Source organism: Canis lupus, chromosome 5, assembly GCF_003254725.2.
Source record: "Canis lupus dingo isolate Sandy chromosome 5, ASM325472v2, whole genome shotgun sequence".
Classification (NCBI taxonomy): domain Eukaryota; kingdom Metazoa; phylum Chordata; class Mammalia; order Carnivora; family Canidae; genus Canis; species Canis lupus.
Genome location: NC_064247.1, coordinates 10,602,487 through 10,621,518, shown reverse-complemented (window position 1 = coordinate 10,621,518; position 19,032 = coordinate 10,602,487). Strand labels below are relative to the sequence as shown.

Below are 19,032 nucleotides of genomic sequence, written 5' to 3'. Positions count from 1 at the left end.
TTTTTTAAAAAAGTTTTTTTTGAAGATTTTATTTATTCATGATAGACACAGAGAGAGAGAGAGAGAGAGAGAGATAGAGAGGCAGAGACAGGCAGAGGGAGAGGCAGGCTCCATGTAGGGAGCCTGATTTGGGACTCCATCCTGGGACTCCAGAATCACGCTCTGGGCCGAACACAGGCGCTTAACCACTGAGCCACCCAGAGATCCCCTTAAAAAAGATTTTATTTATTTATTTGAGAGAGAGAGAGAAAGAGAGAGTGACTGCACAAGTGAGGGTAGAGGCAGAGGGAGGGAATCTCAAGCAGACACTGCACCAATGTGGAGTGAGGCTAGATTGCAAGATGCAAAAATCACAACCTGAGCTAAAACCATGAGTCAGAGGCTTGACCAACTGAGCCACCTGGGTGCCTCACTAAAGTTAGTTTTAATATTTTTTTTCTTTAACTTTTATACTCAAGTTCCAGTGATTAACTGGCCACCATATTTTAGTAACATTGCTTCCGTTTTCCTCCTGAACATGTCAAACTCATTCCCTTCTAAGATCTTTGGCTTTAGGTGTTACCTCATTTTGGAGGTCCTGAATTCTTTTTTCCAGATTTTTCCATGGCTAACTTGTCATTAAAGTTAAATGTTAGTATCTCAGAGGTGTTTTCTCTAACCGTTCAATCTGAAGCATCAGTCACTTTCAATCTGTTCACTCTGGTTCAATTCTCTGTGTAGCATTAATCACCACTTGATATTTTCTAATTTATTTGTGTAAGTCATCTAATTACTAGAATGCAAGCTTATTGAGAATGGACTGTTTCTTGTGTTCCCTGCTGAACCCCCAGTGCCTGGGAGCGTGCCTGGCACATTTAATGCTAAATGAATGTTTATTGATAGGATGATTGAATACATGTTCATTAAATGTAGCTAATTGATGTTCAGAACTAATGATACTGCAACACATTCAAGGAAATATCCACCTTCATGTAGTTCACAGGTGGATGATGAGAAGACTCAAGGACTATTGTGGGATTGATAGAGGGAGGAAAGTTTTATGGGATTGTTGGACAAGAATGGCAATGCAGAGGAGGTAACAACTCTTGAAGGACAAGGAATATATTTTTAGACAGACTAGTGGTAGTAGTGCTGGAGGGAAATATTTATGTCCAAATAAATAGAATTTTATAAAATTCTTTTATAAAAATTTTTATAAAGGACTGAAGGGCATGGAGCATCTGGGGACTTCAAGTTATTTGGTAAGTTAGGCACTTGGGAGGAGGAGCAATTGGTGAGGCTGACACAGGTGAGGGACAGATATGATGGTCTCATATGACATATTGGTTTTTTAAAAGATTTTATTTTTTTATGAGAGAGAGAGAGAGAGACAGAGAGAGAGAATGCACACAAGTAGGGAGAGCAGCAGAGGGAGATGGAGAGGGAGAAGCAGGCTCCCTGCTGAGCAGGGATCCTGAGGCAGGGCTTGATCTTAGGACCCTGGGCTCATGACCTGAGCTAAAGGTAGTGGTTTAACCCACTGAACCACCCACGCACCCTGCATATGGACATATTGTGAGAGGTCATTCAGAATCATTGAGAGAATGCTATTTGATCATCTTTGTATCTTAGAATGTTACTCTGGCAAACATATGGAGGGTTAATCTGATGGAGATAAGGCTAGAGATAGGGACATTGGTTAACCTGCCTTCCCAATAATCCCCTGATGCATAATAAGGCCTTGATTTTTGAAATGTAAGAATGATGAAGAGGAGAAATAGATATGAAGGCTAGGAAGCAGAATAAAGGGCTGACCAGTCCTTATGGGCACTGAGGAAGGAGTCTCTAATTTATTCCACTTTCTGACATGGATGGCCAGATAGCTTTTGGTGGCTTTTAAAATTATTCAGAAATTCTTGGTTAAACACACAATATGTCATATAGCTTCAAATTCTCTCTTGATGTGCTTCTTTTCACACAGAACCAAAATACATCAGATTGGGCTTTATAAATAATCACAAATAACAAATTCTTTCAAAAGTTTATGTCAATCACTACTGTCATTTGAGGAGAGGTGGTACTCTGAATCATGATCTTTCAAGAGGAGTTAGATTATGAGTTTTTAAAATGAATTTCACTTCTTCCCCCCTAAAGCTATGATTTATTTACATTGGGCATGGGACCTAGAGTCCCAGATTAATTACTGTATTCTTTAGTCACTATGATCATTTAGGAATGTTACCACTAACTTGCTACCGGTGGAAGAAGTTTGAAAATAGTAAATGTTGCAATCAACTCACTTTGGCTCAATACATTTCCATCTAGATTAATCTTCAAACTTTCACTAAAGGAAAAATAAATTCCATAGGACATTTAACTATACTAATAAAACAAAAGAAACAACTGGATTTTTAAAAAGGACAAATTTTAGGTATTTATTCCTATGCCTAAAATGGATATCTAATTTAAGAATATGAATTATGAGAGTTTAAAATGGATTGAATAAAGTAATTTCATATTTATACACCAAGAAGGGGGATCACTTCTTAGATACCTGTGCATCAGTATGGAAATAAATTTAACCTCTTCAAAAAAGTGCCCATCCAAATGTTATTAAATTAACATTTTTGCATCCTGAGCACAGAAAATCTAGGAAATGTAGAAAAGTAGAGTGTGTATTTCCTAATGGCAAAAATGGGTGGAGAGGAGTGGGAGGTGCAGGCTTCCAGTTAGAGAATAAATGAGGTAAGAGAATGAAAGGTGGAGCATAGGGAATATGGTCACTGGTAAAGTAATAGTGTTGTATGGTGACAGATGGTAGCTACACTTGTGGTGAACAGAGCATAACCTATAGATTTCTTAAATCACTATGTTGTACACCTGAAACTAATGTAACATTGTGTGTCAACTGTACTTCAATTAAAACAAAAGTCACCTAAAATATCAGATTAACCAGCATTGACCATTTGGAACATTTCCTTTTAGCCTTTAAGAGATTCTAAACTGTTAAATAACTATGAATAAATTAAGAATTTTTGAAAATCCCTTTTCTAGCTATTTACATATTTACCCTTACAGGCTTTCCTTGTAAGCGTTTCACCTCTTATGTGAACATCATTTCCCCTCCTCTCGACTTCCATTGTGTAAGCTGAATAGAATGTAAGTTTTCTTAAAGCAAATACAACCATCCCGGACATTTAAATACTTGACTCAAATCAAGTTACTGCTACTTGAATCCAATCTTTACGAGGATGTCACACTCATGTGCATAAATAGCAAAAACCTATTAACATATAAATAATTTCAACTTAGCTGTTTAGTGTATAGGATTTAAGCTCTTATTTAAAGAACTTCTCCAAGAGATTTGGGGGTGGTTGTCTGACAGCCTGCTCTCTCATAAACTAATGATAGTGATGGAAAGTGGAAAGAAATCATAAAAAGAAAAAGACATTCCAAAAGTGGTAATTGATCTTATAATTGGCAATTTAGGTAAAATTTTGTCTTTCCTTTTTTTTTAATGTTTCAAATTTATTTTTATTTTTTAAATTAATTAATTAATTAATTGATTAATTAATTTAATAATAAATTTATTTTTTATTGGTATTCAATTTGCCAACATACAGAATAACACCCAGTGCTCATCCCGTCAAGTGCTCCCCTCAGTGCCCGTCACCCATTCACCCCCAACCCCCCCTCCTCCCCTTCCACCACCCCTAGTTCTGTTTCCCAGAGTTAGGCGTCTTTATATTCTGTCTCCCTTTCTGATATTTCCTACCCATTTCTTCTCCCTTCCCTTCTATTCCCTTTCACTATTATTTATATTCCCCAAACGAATGAGAACATATAATGTTTGTCCTTCTCCGACTGACTTACTTCACTCAGCATAATACCCTCCAGTTCCATCCACGTTGAAGCAAATGGTGGGTATTTGTCATTTCTAATGGCTGAGGAATATTCCATTGTATACATAAACCACATCTTTATTCATTCATCTTTCGATGGACACCGAGGCTCCTTCCACAGTTTGGCTATTGTGGACATTGCTGCTAGAAACATCGGGGTGCAGGTGTCCCGGCATTTCATTGCATCTGTATCTTTGGGGTAAATCCCCAACAGTGCAATTGCTGGGTCATAGGGCAGGTCTTTTTTTAACTCTTTGAGGAACCTCCACACAGTATTCCAGAGTGGCTGCACCAGTTCACATTCCCACCAACAGTGTAAGAGGGTTCCCTTTTCTCCACATCCTCTCCAACATTTGTGGTTTCCTGCCTTGTTAATTTTCCCCATTCTCACTGGTGTGAGGTGGTATCTCATTGTGGTTTTGATTTGTATTTCCCTGATGGCAAGTGATGCAGAGCATTTTCTCATGTGCGTGTTCGCCATGTCTATGTCTTCCTCTGTGAGATTTCTGTTCATGTCTTTTGCCCATTTAATGATTGGATTGTTTGTTTCTTTGGTGTTGAGTTTAATAAGTTCTTTATTGTGAAAATGTCAATGTTACCCAGGGCAATTTACACGTTTAATGCAATCCCTATCAAAATACCATGGACTTTCTTCAGAGAGTTAGAACAAATTATTTTAAGATTTGTGTGGAATCAGAAAAGACCCCGAATAGCCAGGGGAATTTTAAAAAAGAAAACCATATCTGGGGGCATCACAATGCCAGATTTCAGGTTGTACTACAAAGCTGTGGTCATCAAGACAGTGTGGTACTGGCACAAAAACAGACACATAGATCAGTGGAACAGAATAGAGAACCCAGAAGTGGACCCTGAACTTTATGGTCAACTAATATTCAATAAAGGAGGAAAGACTATCCACTGGAAGAAAGACAGTCTCTTCAATAAATGGTGCTGGGAAAATTGGACATCCACATGCAGAAGAATGAAACTAGACCACTCTCTTTCACCATACACAAAGATAAATTCAAAATGGATGAAAGATCTAAGTGTGAGACAAGATTCCATCATAATCCTAGAGGAGAACACAGGCAACACCCTTTTTGAACTCGGCCACAGTAATTTCTTGCAAGATACATCCACGAAGGCAAAAGAAACAAAAGCAAAAATGAACTATTGGGACTTGATCAAGATAAGAAGCTTTTGCACAGCAAAGGATGCAGTCAACAAAACTAAAAGACAACCTACAGAATAGGAGAAGATATTTGCAAATGACGTATCAGATAAAGGGCTAGTTTCCAAGATCTATGTTTCAAATTTTTATTTAAATCCTAGTTAACATACAGTGTAATATTAGTTTCAGGAGTGGAATGTAATGATTCATCACTTATATACAGCACCCCGTGCTCATCACAAGTGCCCTTCTTAATCCTCATCACCCATTTAATTCCCCCCACCATGCCCACCTTCCCTCCTGAGACCCTGTTTGTTCTCTATAGTTAAGAGTCTGTCTTATGGTTTGCCTCCTTCTCTCTTTTTTTCCTTTTCCCTATGTTCATCTGTTTTGTTTCTGAAATTCCACATATGAGTGATATCACGTTTTTCTCTGACTGACTTAATTTCGCTCAGCATAATACACTAACTCCATCCATGTCTTTGCAAATGACAAGATTTCATTCTTTTTTATAGCTGAATACTATTCAATTTCATCTATACCTCCTCTTCTTTATCCAGTCATCTGTTGATGGGCACCTGGGCTCTTTCCATAGTTTGGCTATTGTGGACATTGCTACTATAAACATCAGGGTTCATGTGCCCTTTCAAATCTGTATTTTTGTATCTTTTGGGTAAACCCCTAGTTGTGCAATTGCTGGGTCATAGTGTAGTTTTATTTTTAACTTTTTAAGGAACTGCTATGCTGTTTTCCAGAGCAGCTGTACCAGTTTGCATTCCCACCAGCAGTGTTACAAGGGTTCCCCTTTCTTGGCATCCTCACCAACATCTCTTGTTTCCTGTGTTGTTATTTTTGATCACTCAACCGATTTCTGTACATTGATTTTGTATCCTGCAGCTTCATTGAATTTGTGTACCAGTTCTAGCAATTTTTTGGTCAGGGTCTTTTGGGTTTTATACATCGAGTAGCATGTTGTCTGCAAGTAGTGAAGGTCTGACTTCTTCCTTATTAATTTGGATGTCTTTTATTCTTTTTGTTGTCTGATTGCTGAGGCTAGGACTTCCAGTACTATGTTAAATAACAGTGGGGAGAGTGGACATCCCTGCTTTGTTCCTGACTATAGAGGAAAAGGTCTCAGTTTTTCCCCATTGAGGATGATATTTGCTGGGGGCCTTTCATATATGACCTTTATGATGTTGAGGTATACTCCCTTTATTCCTACTTTGTTGAGGGTTTTTTTTTTTTTTATCAAGAATGGATACTATACTTTGTCAAATGTTTCTTTTTTCTGCGTCTATAGAGAGGACCATATGGTTCTTATCCTTTCTTTTGTTAATATGGTGTATGGATCACACTGATTAATTTGCAAATATTGAACTACTCCTACAACCAAGGAATGAGTCCCACTTGATGGTGGCGAATGACTCTTTTAATGTACTGTTGGATTCAATTGGCTAGTATCCTGTTGAGAATTTTTGCATCCATGTTCATCAAGGATATTCGCCTGTAATTCTTTTTTTAGTGGGGTCTTTGTCTGGTTTTGGAGTCAAGGTAATGCTGGCTTTGTAGAATGAGTTTGAAGTTTTCCTTACATTTCTATTTTTTTGGAACAGTTTAAGAAGAATAAGTATCAACTCTTCTTTAAATGTTGGTAGAATTCCTCTGGGAAGCCATCTCGCCCTGGGCTTTTGTTTGTTGGGGGATTTTTGATTTACTGATTCAATTTCTTTGGTGTTTGTTCAGATTTTCTATTTCTTCCTGTTTCAGTTTTGGTAGTTTACATGTTTCTAGGAATTTATCTATTTTTTCCAGATTGTCCAATTTGTTGGCATATAATTTTTCATAATATTCTCTTATAATTATATTTCTGTAGTGTTGGTTGTAATCTCTCCTCTTTTATTCATGATTTTATTTATTTGGGTCCTTTCTCTTTTCTTTTTGTTAAGTCTGGCTAGGGGTTTTTCAATTTTATTAATCCTTTCAAAGAACAAGTTCCTAGTTTCATTGATCTGTTTCTACTGTCTTCTGTTTGTTTGTTTCTATAACATTTGTTTCTGCTCTAATCTTTATTTCCCTTCTGATGGCTTCAAGTTTTATTTGCTGTGCTTTTCTAGCTCATTTAGGTGTAAGGTTAGGTTGCATATTTGAGATTTTTCTTGCTTTTAAAGTGGGCCTGTATTGCTATATACTTCCCTCTTATAGCTACTTTTCCCACATACCAAAGGTTTTCGACTGTCTTGTTTTCATTTTCATTTGGTTCCATGTATCTTTAAATTTCTTCTTTAATTTCCTGGTTAACCTATTCATTCTTTAGTGGACTGTGTTTTAACCTCCATGTATCTGTGGTCTTTCCAAATTTTTTCTTGTGGTTGACCTCAAGTTTCTTAGCATTGTGGTTGGAAAATATACATGATGTAATCTCAATCTTTTTATATTTGTTAAGGCCTGATTCGTGACCCAGTATGTGATCTACTCTGGAGAATGTCCCATGTGCAATCGAGAAGAATGTATATTCTGCTGCTTTAGTATGAAATGTACTGAATATATCAGTTAAGTCTAGTGTGTCATTCAAAGCCATTGTCTCCTTGTTGGTTTTCTGCTTAGATGATCTGTCCATTGATGTAAGTGGGGTATTAAAAATCTGCTACTGTTATTGTATTATTATCAATGAATTCCTTTATGTTTGTTATTATATATTTGGTGACTCCCAAGTTGGAGGCATAAATGTTTATAATAATTAGATCTTCTTGTTGGATAGACACTTTATTATGATATAGTGCCCTTCTTCATCTCTTGTTACAGTCTTTGGTTTAAGATCTAGTATTTCTGAGATAAGTATGGCTACTCTGGCTTTCTTTTGACATCCATTAGCATGATAGATGATTTTCCATCCCCTCACTTTCAACCTCAGGTGTCTTTAGGTCTCTTGAGGTGACATATAGATGGGTCTTGTTTTTTATGCATTCTGATACCATTTGTCTTTCAACTGGAGCATTTAGTCCATTTACATTCAGAGTGATGACTGATAGATGTGAATTTAGTGCCATTGTCTTACCTGTAAAGTTGTTATTTCTGGAGATTTTCTCTGATCCCTTCTAGTCTTTGTTGCTTTTGATCTTTCTTTCCCACTTAAGAGTCTCTTTTAATATTTCTTGCAGGGCTGGTTGAGTGGTCACAAACTCCTTTAGTTTTTGTTTGTCTGGGAAACTTTATCTCTCCATCTCTTCTGAATGGTAGTGTTACTGGATAACATATTCTTGGCTGCATATTTTTCCCACTCAACACATTGAATATATCATTCCAGTCCTTTCTGGCCTGGCAAGTAGAGTGGATAGATCTGCTGCTTACTCTATTTGTCTTTCCTTATAAGTTAGGGATTTCTTTTCCCTTGCTGCTTTTAGGATTGTTTCCTTAGCTCTGTATTTTGCAAATTTTACTATAATATACCTTGGTGTTGGCTTGCTTTTGTTGATTTTGATGGGAGCTTTCTGTGTCTCCTGGATTTGGATGTCTATTTCCTTTGCCGGTTTAGGGAAGTTTTCAGCTATAATTTCTCAAATCAACCTTCTGCCTCTTTTCCCCTCTCTTTTTCTTCTTGGACTCCTACGATACAAATGTTATTACAGTTTATGGGGTGGCTGAGTTCCCTAAGTCTACATTCTTGGTCCAATATTTTTCTCTCCTTCTTTTTAGCTTAACTATTTTCCAAAATTTTATCTTCTATCTCACTGATTCATTCCTCTACTTCTTCCATCCTGTGGTCATTACCTCCAGGTTGTTTTGCATCTCAGTTATAGCATTTTTTCATTTTGGCCTGACTAGATTTTAGGGCTTTTATCTCTGTAGTAAGGGACACCCTGGTGTCTTCCATGCTTTCCTCAAGCCCAATTAGTATCCTTATGATTGTTGTTTTAAATTCTGATCCAGAATTCTGACAGTGTCAGAATTTAAAACATATTACTTATATCAGTTTTGATTAGATCTCTGGCCATGACCCTCTCTTTCTTTTGGGATGAATTCCTCCATCTTGGCATTTTGTCTAGGTCTCTGTCTTCCGTGTGAGGTCTGATCCTATTTTCACTAGAGCTGAAGCTTTTCAACAGTCTATGGTGAGTAGGTTTGGTGTGTGCATAGGTGGGGTGGGAGGATGTTGTGCTGGTCCTCTGGTGTAGGGACCCACTGCCACTCTGACTCTCAAGCACACTTGCGCTAGTACAGAACACCTGCACAATACAGTCAGTGGGGGCTTGGCATAAGTGGCTCAAGTCTCCATTGTGGACACTATGTTGCTCACTGAAGGTAGTCCATGATGATAGGTGGAGGGAGAAAAATGATGTCAGCCTCTCTGTCCTCCCCAGAGAGGGACATCCACACCTATGCTGTCCTGGAAGCTCTCACAGAAGAGAGAACAATCTTCCCTCTTATATCCCAAATGCCCCACAGATTGTCACATTCGCCCTGTCTGTGTCTAGGCTATCTGCCCATCTGGCAGCTCAGTGCACCTGTATTTTACCTTAGGCATCCAGGCTAAGCTTCAAAAGTCCAAATTTTAGGGACCCGGCATGGCACAGACCGATGCTGGTCCTCTTAGAAAGGGTCTTGCAGATTTGTCCCATAAAGGCAGTTACATCAATGTGTAGAAGCTTGGATTTTAGAGTAAAGTGCAGCAAAAAGCTGGTGTCCAGGTTAGCTGCCCTCAGCAGGTGTCTCTGCTTCTATGTAATTAACAGGGCAGTTCAATAGCACCCTCTGGCTCTTTTGTCCCCCGAGAGATAATGTCACCTCTCCCAAATGAACTGCAAGAAGAGGAATTGTCTCTTCCAGTGGGACCCAGGGAATCCTAAGACAACACTGCCCTCCTTCTCCACAGGAGCACTGCTACACCTGCCAGGCTCCACACTGGCCATGGTGAGGACTTCTCCCCTCTGTAGCACTCCCCCCAAAGTACATCTCTGTCCCTCCTACCTTCTACCATGCTGTCTCTTCTCTCCCTCTAGTTGTACAGTTTGTTCTCTGTATCCTCAGATCAATTTCTTGAGTGTTCAGAATGATTTGATATTGTTCTAGCTGTGTTCGAGGGATGAAGCAAGATCCGCTTCTTACTCTGCCATCTTAACTCCTCTTGTAACAATATTTTCAACTATTACAAAATTGTATGAGAAAATCTAGTAAAAGAGAGCAATTTTAGTAAATTGGATTCATAAATTAATCCAAGCAGATTTCTTTGGATGTAGGGTCTGAAACTGTGAGCAAAAGACAGTAGGATTTTAAAAGTGGGCAGTTCCAAAGGAAAAAAATCAAATTCAAAATAGGATTTGAGGAAGATATAATCAAAGGAAGGCTCTTCTGATTGCGAAGTGTTACATGAACAGATCTACCTGCAATTCTTTATGGGGTCATTCCTTATGCATCCTGGCTGGGTTACAAGTGTTCCCATAACTGATGCCCTCATAGGCCTCTGGCACTAAACTCATAGACAAATATTAGTTGTGCTCACTTACATTTAGATGTTTTGCATGAACAATATCTGAATGGAGTTCTTTAACCCAGGGATTTAGTAACATAGGTATTATTGATAACTGAGAGAACAAGACCAAGAACCCACACTATGGAGAGAGTGGATTGTTTCACTAAGACAGTACCTAGTATAGGATTTAGTCTTTCTTTGGGAACTTTTGGGGAGGGTCTATGGCAGTAGGGGGTTATACTGGATTGAGTGCTCTCAGAAGGGTGGGGACAGTGTCAGATAAAGCTGAAATTAGTAAAGAGGTAACAGCCATTCAATTTGGCAAAGTAGGGGAATGTTTGGTGTTTTGTGTTGAATGGCGACCTTGTGTGAAAGGAATGCTGTGTGAAACTGTTTATGTCCAGTGGGAGGAAAACATGACTTATGTACAAGCATCACATCAGTTTGTAATAATACCAAGAAATATCTGTGAACATAAGATCAGTTCTGGATGTCAGGGACTCCCTTCTTTGGACTGAATCCTACTTCATTTCTTCGGATCGTAGTTAGTTGTTGAACACCTCATTCCCCTTTGAGGTAAGTCAGGCTTTCTTATCCTTTAAGGCAGCAAGATCTGAATTTCCATGATTACTTTCCTCTGTAGTCTTGCTTCCTAACAGCCCTTTCTCCCCTATCCCTTCCTGGCTACACTGAGCATACTGCCCAGTTGCCCATTCTCACTGAAAGACTCATCAGAATATTAAAGTTTGAAGAACAGCGCTATGCACATTGCTATGAAAAATGATGATAACATTAAAAGAGAATTCTATCTTTTAGACATATTCCTTGTAAGAAGACCATATTATGCTGATAAATTCAGCACATTTCTACTTATCAACACAATGAATCTGAGGTCAGATTCACATTAATCAAAAATAGAACAGTAATTAATTTACAGAGACACTACTTTATGGCTAGACAACTTTTGCTTTGACCAGAGTATTTTTTCCAAAAAGCAAGCTATATGGGAAAGAAAAAATAGATATAAAGGTGCTTGGTGAATCTAGAGTCAGAACAAGGAAAATTAGTAACCCAAATAAAATATGTAATGGACTCAGGAAAAGATAAAGATAACCTGAGGCTGCCAATTCCACAACAGGCACATACCTGACTTGTGTGCAGGATAGACCTTCTTCCTAGAAGTAGAATTTGATTGATCTTTTAATTTGTTAGTATGTTAAACTCCCCCCGCACCACCACCATATTGACTGGTAGAATTAAAACTCTTGCCTCTTAATCTAGTCAAAATCATCAAAGGAGGAGCATCTCAGGGCTGGTAAAAACATCTCACTTTGTACTTATGCATTCTTTATGTGTGATGACAATATTACTTTTATAAAATGACCTCTTTTATAGCCACAAGGGCCATTGAAATTTGTGCCTAAACAAATACTGGATATTAGCTCTCATGACTCAATCCTATGTTACTATGTGCAAAATATTTCCAGGACTGAGGGGACATGGGATTCTTTTATTCTTTTCTGGTTTTTCATGCTTCACTATTGATGATGTGTTTGGTTTTCCATGCTTCATCTCGCCAATGGATTCTGAGAGCTCAGTCCACTATGGTGTCACTCTTCATACAGCTCCAGGTATCATGTAGAGAAGGCATAGCTCAGATTCCCTGAAATTGCTTACTGTCAAGTGCCCTTGGAATATGGTAGAACTATCCTGCTAATTGACTCTCTCAAGATTTCCTTTACTTTTTCATTCCTTAAGCTGTAAATGAAGGGGTTCAGAAGAGGGGTTACCATTGTGGTAAGGACAGCTGTCACCTTGTCAAACTCCAGTGAATGACTCTGGCTGGGCCTCATGTACATGAAAATGTTGCTCCCATAGGCAATGGACACAACCGTGATGTGAGAAGCACAGGTGGAAAAGGCCTTCTGACGTCCTTGAGCTGAGGGGATGCGCAGGATGGTAGAGATGATGTAGGTGTAGGACACGATGGTAAATACCAGTGAGGTCAGGAGGACAAAGGAAGACAAGAGGAAGTTTATCATCTCAATGAAATGAGTGTCTATGCAGGCCACCTGCAGTAAAGGGGCAATGTCACAGAAGAAATGACTAATTTCTTTAGTGCAGTAAGGCAGTCTGGAGACCACAATAGTTGGGCACAGCACTGAGAGGAAGGCTCCCACCCAGCAGCCCAGAACCAGCAGGAGACAAACCCTGCTGTTCATAATGATGGTGTAGCGCAGAGGGTTACAGATGGCCACGTAGCGGTCAAAGGACATCACTGCCAGGAGGATAAACTCCACTGTCCCCAGAAAGAAGTAGAAATAAATTTGAGTGATGCACCCAGCAAAGGATATCGTTTTCTTCTTTTCTAAGAGACAAGCTAGCAACTTTGGGGCAATAGTGGTTGTGAACAAAATGTCCAAAAATGACAGATTACTAAGGAAGAAATACATTGGTGTTTGGAGACGATTATCAGTCCATATTAAGGAAATGATGACAATGTTTCCTGTTATGGTAAGTATATAAACCATCAGGAGAATGACAAACAGCAAGATTTGAAGCTCTTGAATGACAGGAAAGGAGACCAACGTAAATTCAGTCAAAGTACTCTGGTTTCTCATAGCCATGTCTACTGGAGGGGTGAAGAAAAATAGAATAGTATAAGATGTCTTTCAAATTTTGCTAGAGAGAACATTCAAGAGGGCGAGGATCTAGTCCTGTCTCTGACTGTATTATATAGCTTCAGGCAAATCAAATTATCTTGCTTGGCCTCTGTTCCCATCCTTATAGTTGATGGGTTGGAAAAATATTTCTGTGGTTCCTTTAAACTTCAACTTTTTGATTTCTATTACATGAATATATTTCTTCTCTTTATTTCCTTCCTTTAATCCAAATCCAAATCCAGGTTAGCTGATAACCTCATATCAGACTTTGATGAGGAAAGACAAGTCATCAGACAAAAATTCAATTTTTCCTCCTGTATTGAGGCTGACCAGACTATTAGGATCTGAAGGATTCTCTTAAACTGCAATAAGAATTGGATGGGACACAGTCCCTGAGAGGTGTCTGGATCCATTTTCTAAATAACAAAGAACAAACAGGAGCTGAACTTAGAGTAGAGGGGACTGAAGCCAGGCAGTCAGGTGTCAAAGCTTCAGGGGCTGGTGTAGGAGCATAAAGACCTGGTAGCCAAGATTAGGGTGGCTAGGACTTACACCAGCCATGACAGAGAATAAGTGAGGGAAACAGAGAGAACCAAAGGAGCAGGGAACCAAAGCAGAAGATTTGACTTGTACCAACAAGCATCAGTGAGAAGCAGGGTGACCCTGTGATCATACTGTTATGGAGACCTTGCTATGAAACTTCCAGTGCTGGAACATCAGTGAAGCTAGAAAGCAAATTCTGAGACCATCTCTCAACCACATCTTGGAGAGAAGTGTCCCTCGGTGAGGAATGCCAAGCAATGGGAAGAGAAGCAAATCCCTTCCAGAAGAAAAATTCCCCAAATTAGGCCCCCGAGAACTCCCAGACATTAAGAAGAAGCAAAGAACTTTTGGACAAAGATTTCCAAACAGGCTGACAATTGCACTACCATAAATTGAGAGTATAAAAAAGAAATAAAGAATAAGATATTTTGCACAAGGACAACAGAGTTTGGAACCATCAGATATATTATATAGTACATTTATATATGGAATATTTCAAGAAATAAAGGTTGTAATTTTAAAAGTGAGAATGCCACAAAAAATATCAGTGCTTTTTAAAACTACCAAGTTTACTTCTAAAAAGACCCAATGGGGGCAGCCGGGGTGGCTCAGTGGTTTAGAGCCGCCTTGAGCCCAGGGCGTGATCCTGGAGACCCAGGATCGAGTCCCGCATCGGGCTCTCTGCATGGAGCCTGCTTCTCCTTCTGCCTGTGTCTCTGCCTCTCTGTGTGTGTGTCTCTCATGAATAAATAAATAAAATCTTTAAAAAAATAAATAAATAAAAAGACCCAATGGAATGTACAGAATTTTAAAAAAAGAAAAAGAGTATGGTTGAAGTAATAACTCAATTGTTTCAAGTAAGGTGAGATGGGATGAACAATGGATTAGATATAATTTAAAATACCATGTTGGGAGTGCCTGGGTGGTGTAGTCAGTGAAATGTCCAATTCTTGGTTCAGGTCATGACCTCAGGGTTCTAGGATTGAACCCTGTGTTGGACTCCATGCTCAGCATAGAATCTGCCTGGGATTCTCTCTCCCCTCTCCCTCTGCCCCTCCCACCCCACACTTTCTCTCTGTCTCTCAAATAAATAAATAAATAAATAAATAAATCTTTTAAAAAAGATTTTTTTTTCAGGTGTACCATATGGTACTAAAGTAATATTGTGTGCCAACTACACTCAAAAACAAAACAAAAATACCCTCCTGGTAATTTATCTCATCTGATCCGGAAAAACAAAACCCCAAAAACCCAACTAGATTAGCAAATAGGAAGATGTATCAAAGGAATTTCTCTTTAATGAAAGAAAGAGAGGTATACTTGCAAAATATGAGTGTTCGAAGGAATGGAATTTTGCTTAAAATATAAAACAAAACAAAATGGTGGAATGGGAACATTTATGTGTATAGTCTGTTGTGTCCTGCAGGAGGGAGCACAGAAAGCGAAGGTGGACAGCATTTACAGAGAAACAGAGTCAGAGCACCAAAGAGAGGATGTGGAGAACAAGAAAGGGCAGGTCACTTACGTGGGAAAACAGAGTGACTGTCGGCTTCTCTACAGCAACTGTGAAACTAAAAATTAGTTAAATAATATCTTAAAGTGTGGCAGAAAATAAACTGCCAACTCACAATGAGAAATCCAGTAAGGCTATCTTCTGTTGTAAAATAAGTATATTTCAGGTAAAAACTTCAGAAATCTGCTACCAAGGGATGAATTACAAAGTAACTTCTAAATATAATTCAAGCATAAGGAAAATAATGGAGATGATTTAAGGTATAAAGAGGAATGAGAAATAAATAAAATGGTAAACACATATAGAAGTCTAAATAGAAATTCTCCATGAAAAGTAATAATAGTGTTGAATTTGTGGAGTTAAGCTAGAATTGGTATAAGGATGATAACAGGATAAAAGTGTGGAGAGGACAATTGGAGCTAAGGCCTTCATTTGAGAGGGGATGAATCATTGTTTTCTTTTAGGTTTTAAGTTAAATAAGCCTCTTAAATTTTCTAGAGTACTCACTGAAAGAATGAAAATACAGTAGATAATTTCCAAATCCGTAGAAAGGAAAAAATGGCATAAGGAAGTCAAAACTCCACTACAACAAAGATGCAGATAAATACCAATGGTTAAAGCAATCCATTAATTAAAAAATTGGGACAAAGGAAAAGATAAAGTAAGTTGTAGAAACCAGTTCCAATTTATTAATTATCACAATAAAGGAAAACTGAACTAAATTCTTTAAAGACAGACATTGTAATATTATATTAAAAAAACAATTCATAAAAAAAAATTCATGTTGTATTCTATTTATAAGAGACATACATAAAAGATAAATAGAAAAATTGAAAATGAAAGGATTTTTAGAAAAGATTTGTTAGGGTCACCTGAGTGGCTCAGTCAGTTGAGCGCCTGACTCTTGGTTTAGGTTCAGGTGGTGATCTCAAGGTCCTGGGATCAAGCCCCAAAGCAACTTTGTGCTCAGCAAGGCGTCTGCTTGAGATTCTTTCCCTTGGTCCCTCCCTACCCTGTAAAATAAATAAATAAATCCTAAAAAAAAAGATTTGTCAAACATACACTAATCCCAAAGAAAGTTAATGTGTCCATGCAAGTGTCCCTTCCTTTTTGAAAGTTCCCATTTTGCCACTTCATTTTCAAGGCCAACATACTATTGGTATCTGTTTTTGCTATCTTATAGAAATCCAGAAACCCCATGAGAATCTTTGTGTGTGTTTTGTACTTGTAGAGCCATTGAAGAGGCAGCACCCATGCGGAGCAGAAAGTGGCGTCACCAAGCTTTTTCCCAGGGAGCTACACTCAGCATCTCAGCATTGAACTCTGCTTTGAACTGTCTGCCAGTATCTGTTCTTTACCTCCATTTATTTTGTGCATCTATTAGCAAGAGATGTCCTAAAGGTATGGAGAAGAGAAGTTATTTTTGGCATCCAGGAATGCTTAAAGAATTTTCCATATATATTAATGGTAATTTTTTTTTCACTTTATCCCATCTTGGTTTACCAAAGTTTTCATAGCAATGCTATACTTTTAGATAGTGGGGAACTTATATTAATAACTGGCAAAATAGGGCAGCCTGGGTGGCCCCGTGGTTTAGCTCAGCCTTTGGCCCAGGGCATGATCCTGGAGACCCAGGATTGGGTCCCCATCAGGCTCCCTGCATGGAGCCTGCTTCTTTCTCTACCTCTCTCTCTCTCTCTCTCTCTCTCTGTCTCTCATGAATAAATAAATAAATAAAATCTTAAAAAAAAAACAATAACTGGCAAAATAGGCAGTAAGGCAAAATTAGGGATTGACAGGGCCACTCTTTGATTTTAAAAGTTTCAATTCATCATGAACTTATTACAGTTCTAAATATATCTTTACCTAATAAAGAACTTCAACACCTATAAGGAAAAGAAAAATCATAGAATCATAGGAGCAAAGTATCATTGTAGGGGAAGATTTCAACAAATACACTGATTAATATTTTAAATCCTAAAATATTTGTGTGTATGGAACAAGATCAACAAGTCACTGTTTGTATGAACAATTCATTAAATATGCAAATAATTTGATATGATTTCTCTTGCTAGTTACTAAGGCACAGCTCTTACAAAGTTTATCCAAGGTTTCTGTGCATGTGTCCATATTCCTTGTCGCCAAATAAACTTGTTCCCTGCTAAGTGGACCACAGATGAAAGAGGTAACCGAACTTAAGCTGCGTAAAATCTGCAAATAATTAAATATTTTCTCTCTTACCAATCTCTTTTAAAATCCAGGTCTTAGTCTCCTTACTAAGATTTATATCTCCCTTCATTTCCATTGGTCAACTCCTATAAATACAAATTACTCTGGAATCCTTTCATAAGCCCTAACTCTGAAATTGTGGATGAGTCTTTAAAAAAAACCAAATAATTTCTCACTTCAAGTTTTATGAGTAAGTGGAGCCATATAGTATAGTGGTAAGTATGTTTGCAGTTGGAAAGCTGTAGTAGGAGTTCCACTGCTGTGATTCCTAGATGTGACTTTAATTTTCTCACTGGAAATACCATAAATATCTTCTGCTTAGGATGATAGTAAGGATTGGAATGACACAAGATTCTTATCAGCAAACAACTAACAGTACCTGACACAGTACCTGTTGGCTAAGAAAGCAAACAACATAAACAGGAGTAGGAGCAGTGGATGGAAGGGAAGGAGGCACCTATAAGGATAAAACAAGAAAAAAATACTGTCAATTCCATCTCCATGAATAATAAAAATGTAAAAATATTAATATTCAGTGGAGATGTGGTAACACAGATCTCTATGGAACCTGGACTTCCATCCACAACAAAATCTGTGTGAGGATCCTAAAACGATTTGACCTTGTAAACCACACTGCTTTCTGCATGTGCGTGGTTTAGCATATGCTGTTCTCATAGCAATAAAATGGAAGCTATTGGGACGCCTGGGTGGCTCAGTGGTTGAGTGTCTGCCTTTGACCCAGGGCGTGATCCTGGAGTCCTGGGATCGAGTCCCACATCAGGCTCCCAGAGGGAGCCTGCTTCTCCCTCTGCCTGTGTTTCTGCCTCTCTGTGTCTCTCATGAATAAATAGATAAAATCTAAAAAAAAAAAAAAAAAAAAAAAAAAAAAGGAAGCTATTCTTATACCCTGCAGACAACTCAAAACTGATACTATAAGCATGTATTTTTGTATTTAAATATAAAAAGAAATATAATTTTTCACAATTGTATTTGTTTGATTCCTTGAATGATGAAATGGTGTATTTTTTTCCCCTTCTGATTTGGATTTCTTGGAAGACTCATTACTGGTTGTCCAGGAGTCATTGTACAAACTTACTGCTTCTTCTTTTTTTTTTTTTTTTAAAGTGCTCTTTAACAGCAATTTTTTAAAAAATTTATTTATGATAGTCACACAGAGAGAGAGAGAGGCAGAGACATAGGCAGAGGGAGAAGCAGGCTCCATGCACCAGGAGCCCGACTTGGGATTCAATCCCGGGTCTCCAGGATTGCGCCCTGGGCCAAAGGCAAGCGCCAAACCGCTGCGCCACCCAGGGATCCCTTACTGCTTCTTCTTCAGCAGAAGTCAAACCATCTATGTTTAGAATCTTTCAGTTGTGGGAAATTCACTACTAATTCTTTTATCTTATTCCATATTTGGTTATTTCTGACCCTTTGAAAGTTCCTTATTTGCTCAAGGTATTACCTTTTTTTCCCCTAGTAGTTATTTCTACCAATTGTCCCAGTACTGGCCTGAAGCTTTTTCAAGTCACAATTCTCATCTTCTCAAAAGGTCTTGATGTCTACAT

At 38.3% G+C, this 19,032-nt stretch overlaps 2 protein-coding genes across 5 annotated transcripts in view; both read right to left on the bottom strand.

Annotated features, from left to right (window-relative positions):
- The window catches only part of LOC125752055 (olfactory receptor 6M1-like), a 39,960-nt gene that overhangs the window by 6,996 nt on the left and 13,932 nt on the right, over positions 1-19,032 (bottom strand). The window contains exons 1-2 of one of the 4 annotated variants that reach the window (XM_035716618.2): positions 16,111-16,940; positions 10,018-10,217 (exon numbers count right to left, since the gene is read on the bottom strand). The exons of 1 other annotated variant lie outside the window; for it this stretch is intronic. The gene's annotated coding sequence lies outside the window, so the exon portion shown is untranslated. Of the gene's footprint in view, positions 1-8,499; positions 8,663-10,017; positions 10,218-16,110; positions 16,941-19,032 lie in introns of those variants that run through there. 2 more of the 4 variants (XM_035716617.2, XM_049109827.1) reach the window with 2 other exon arrangements.
- LOC112671147 (olfactory receptor 6M1-like) lies at positions 11,766-13,222 on the bottom strand. The gene has a single exon (XM_025465143.3). It carries the CDS (start codon positions 13,144-13,146, stop codon positions 12,199-12,201), a length of 948 nt encoding a protein of 315 aa, XP_025320928.3. The 5' UTR covers positions 13,147-13,222; the 3' UTR covers positions 11,766-12,198.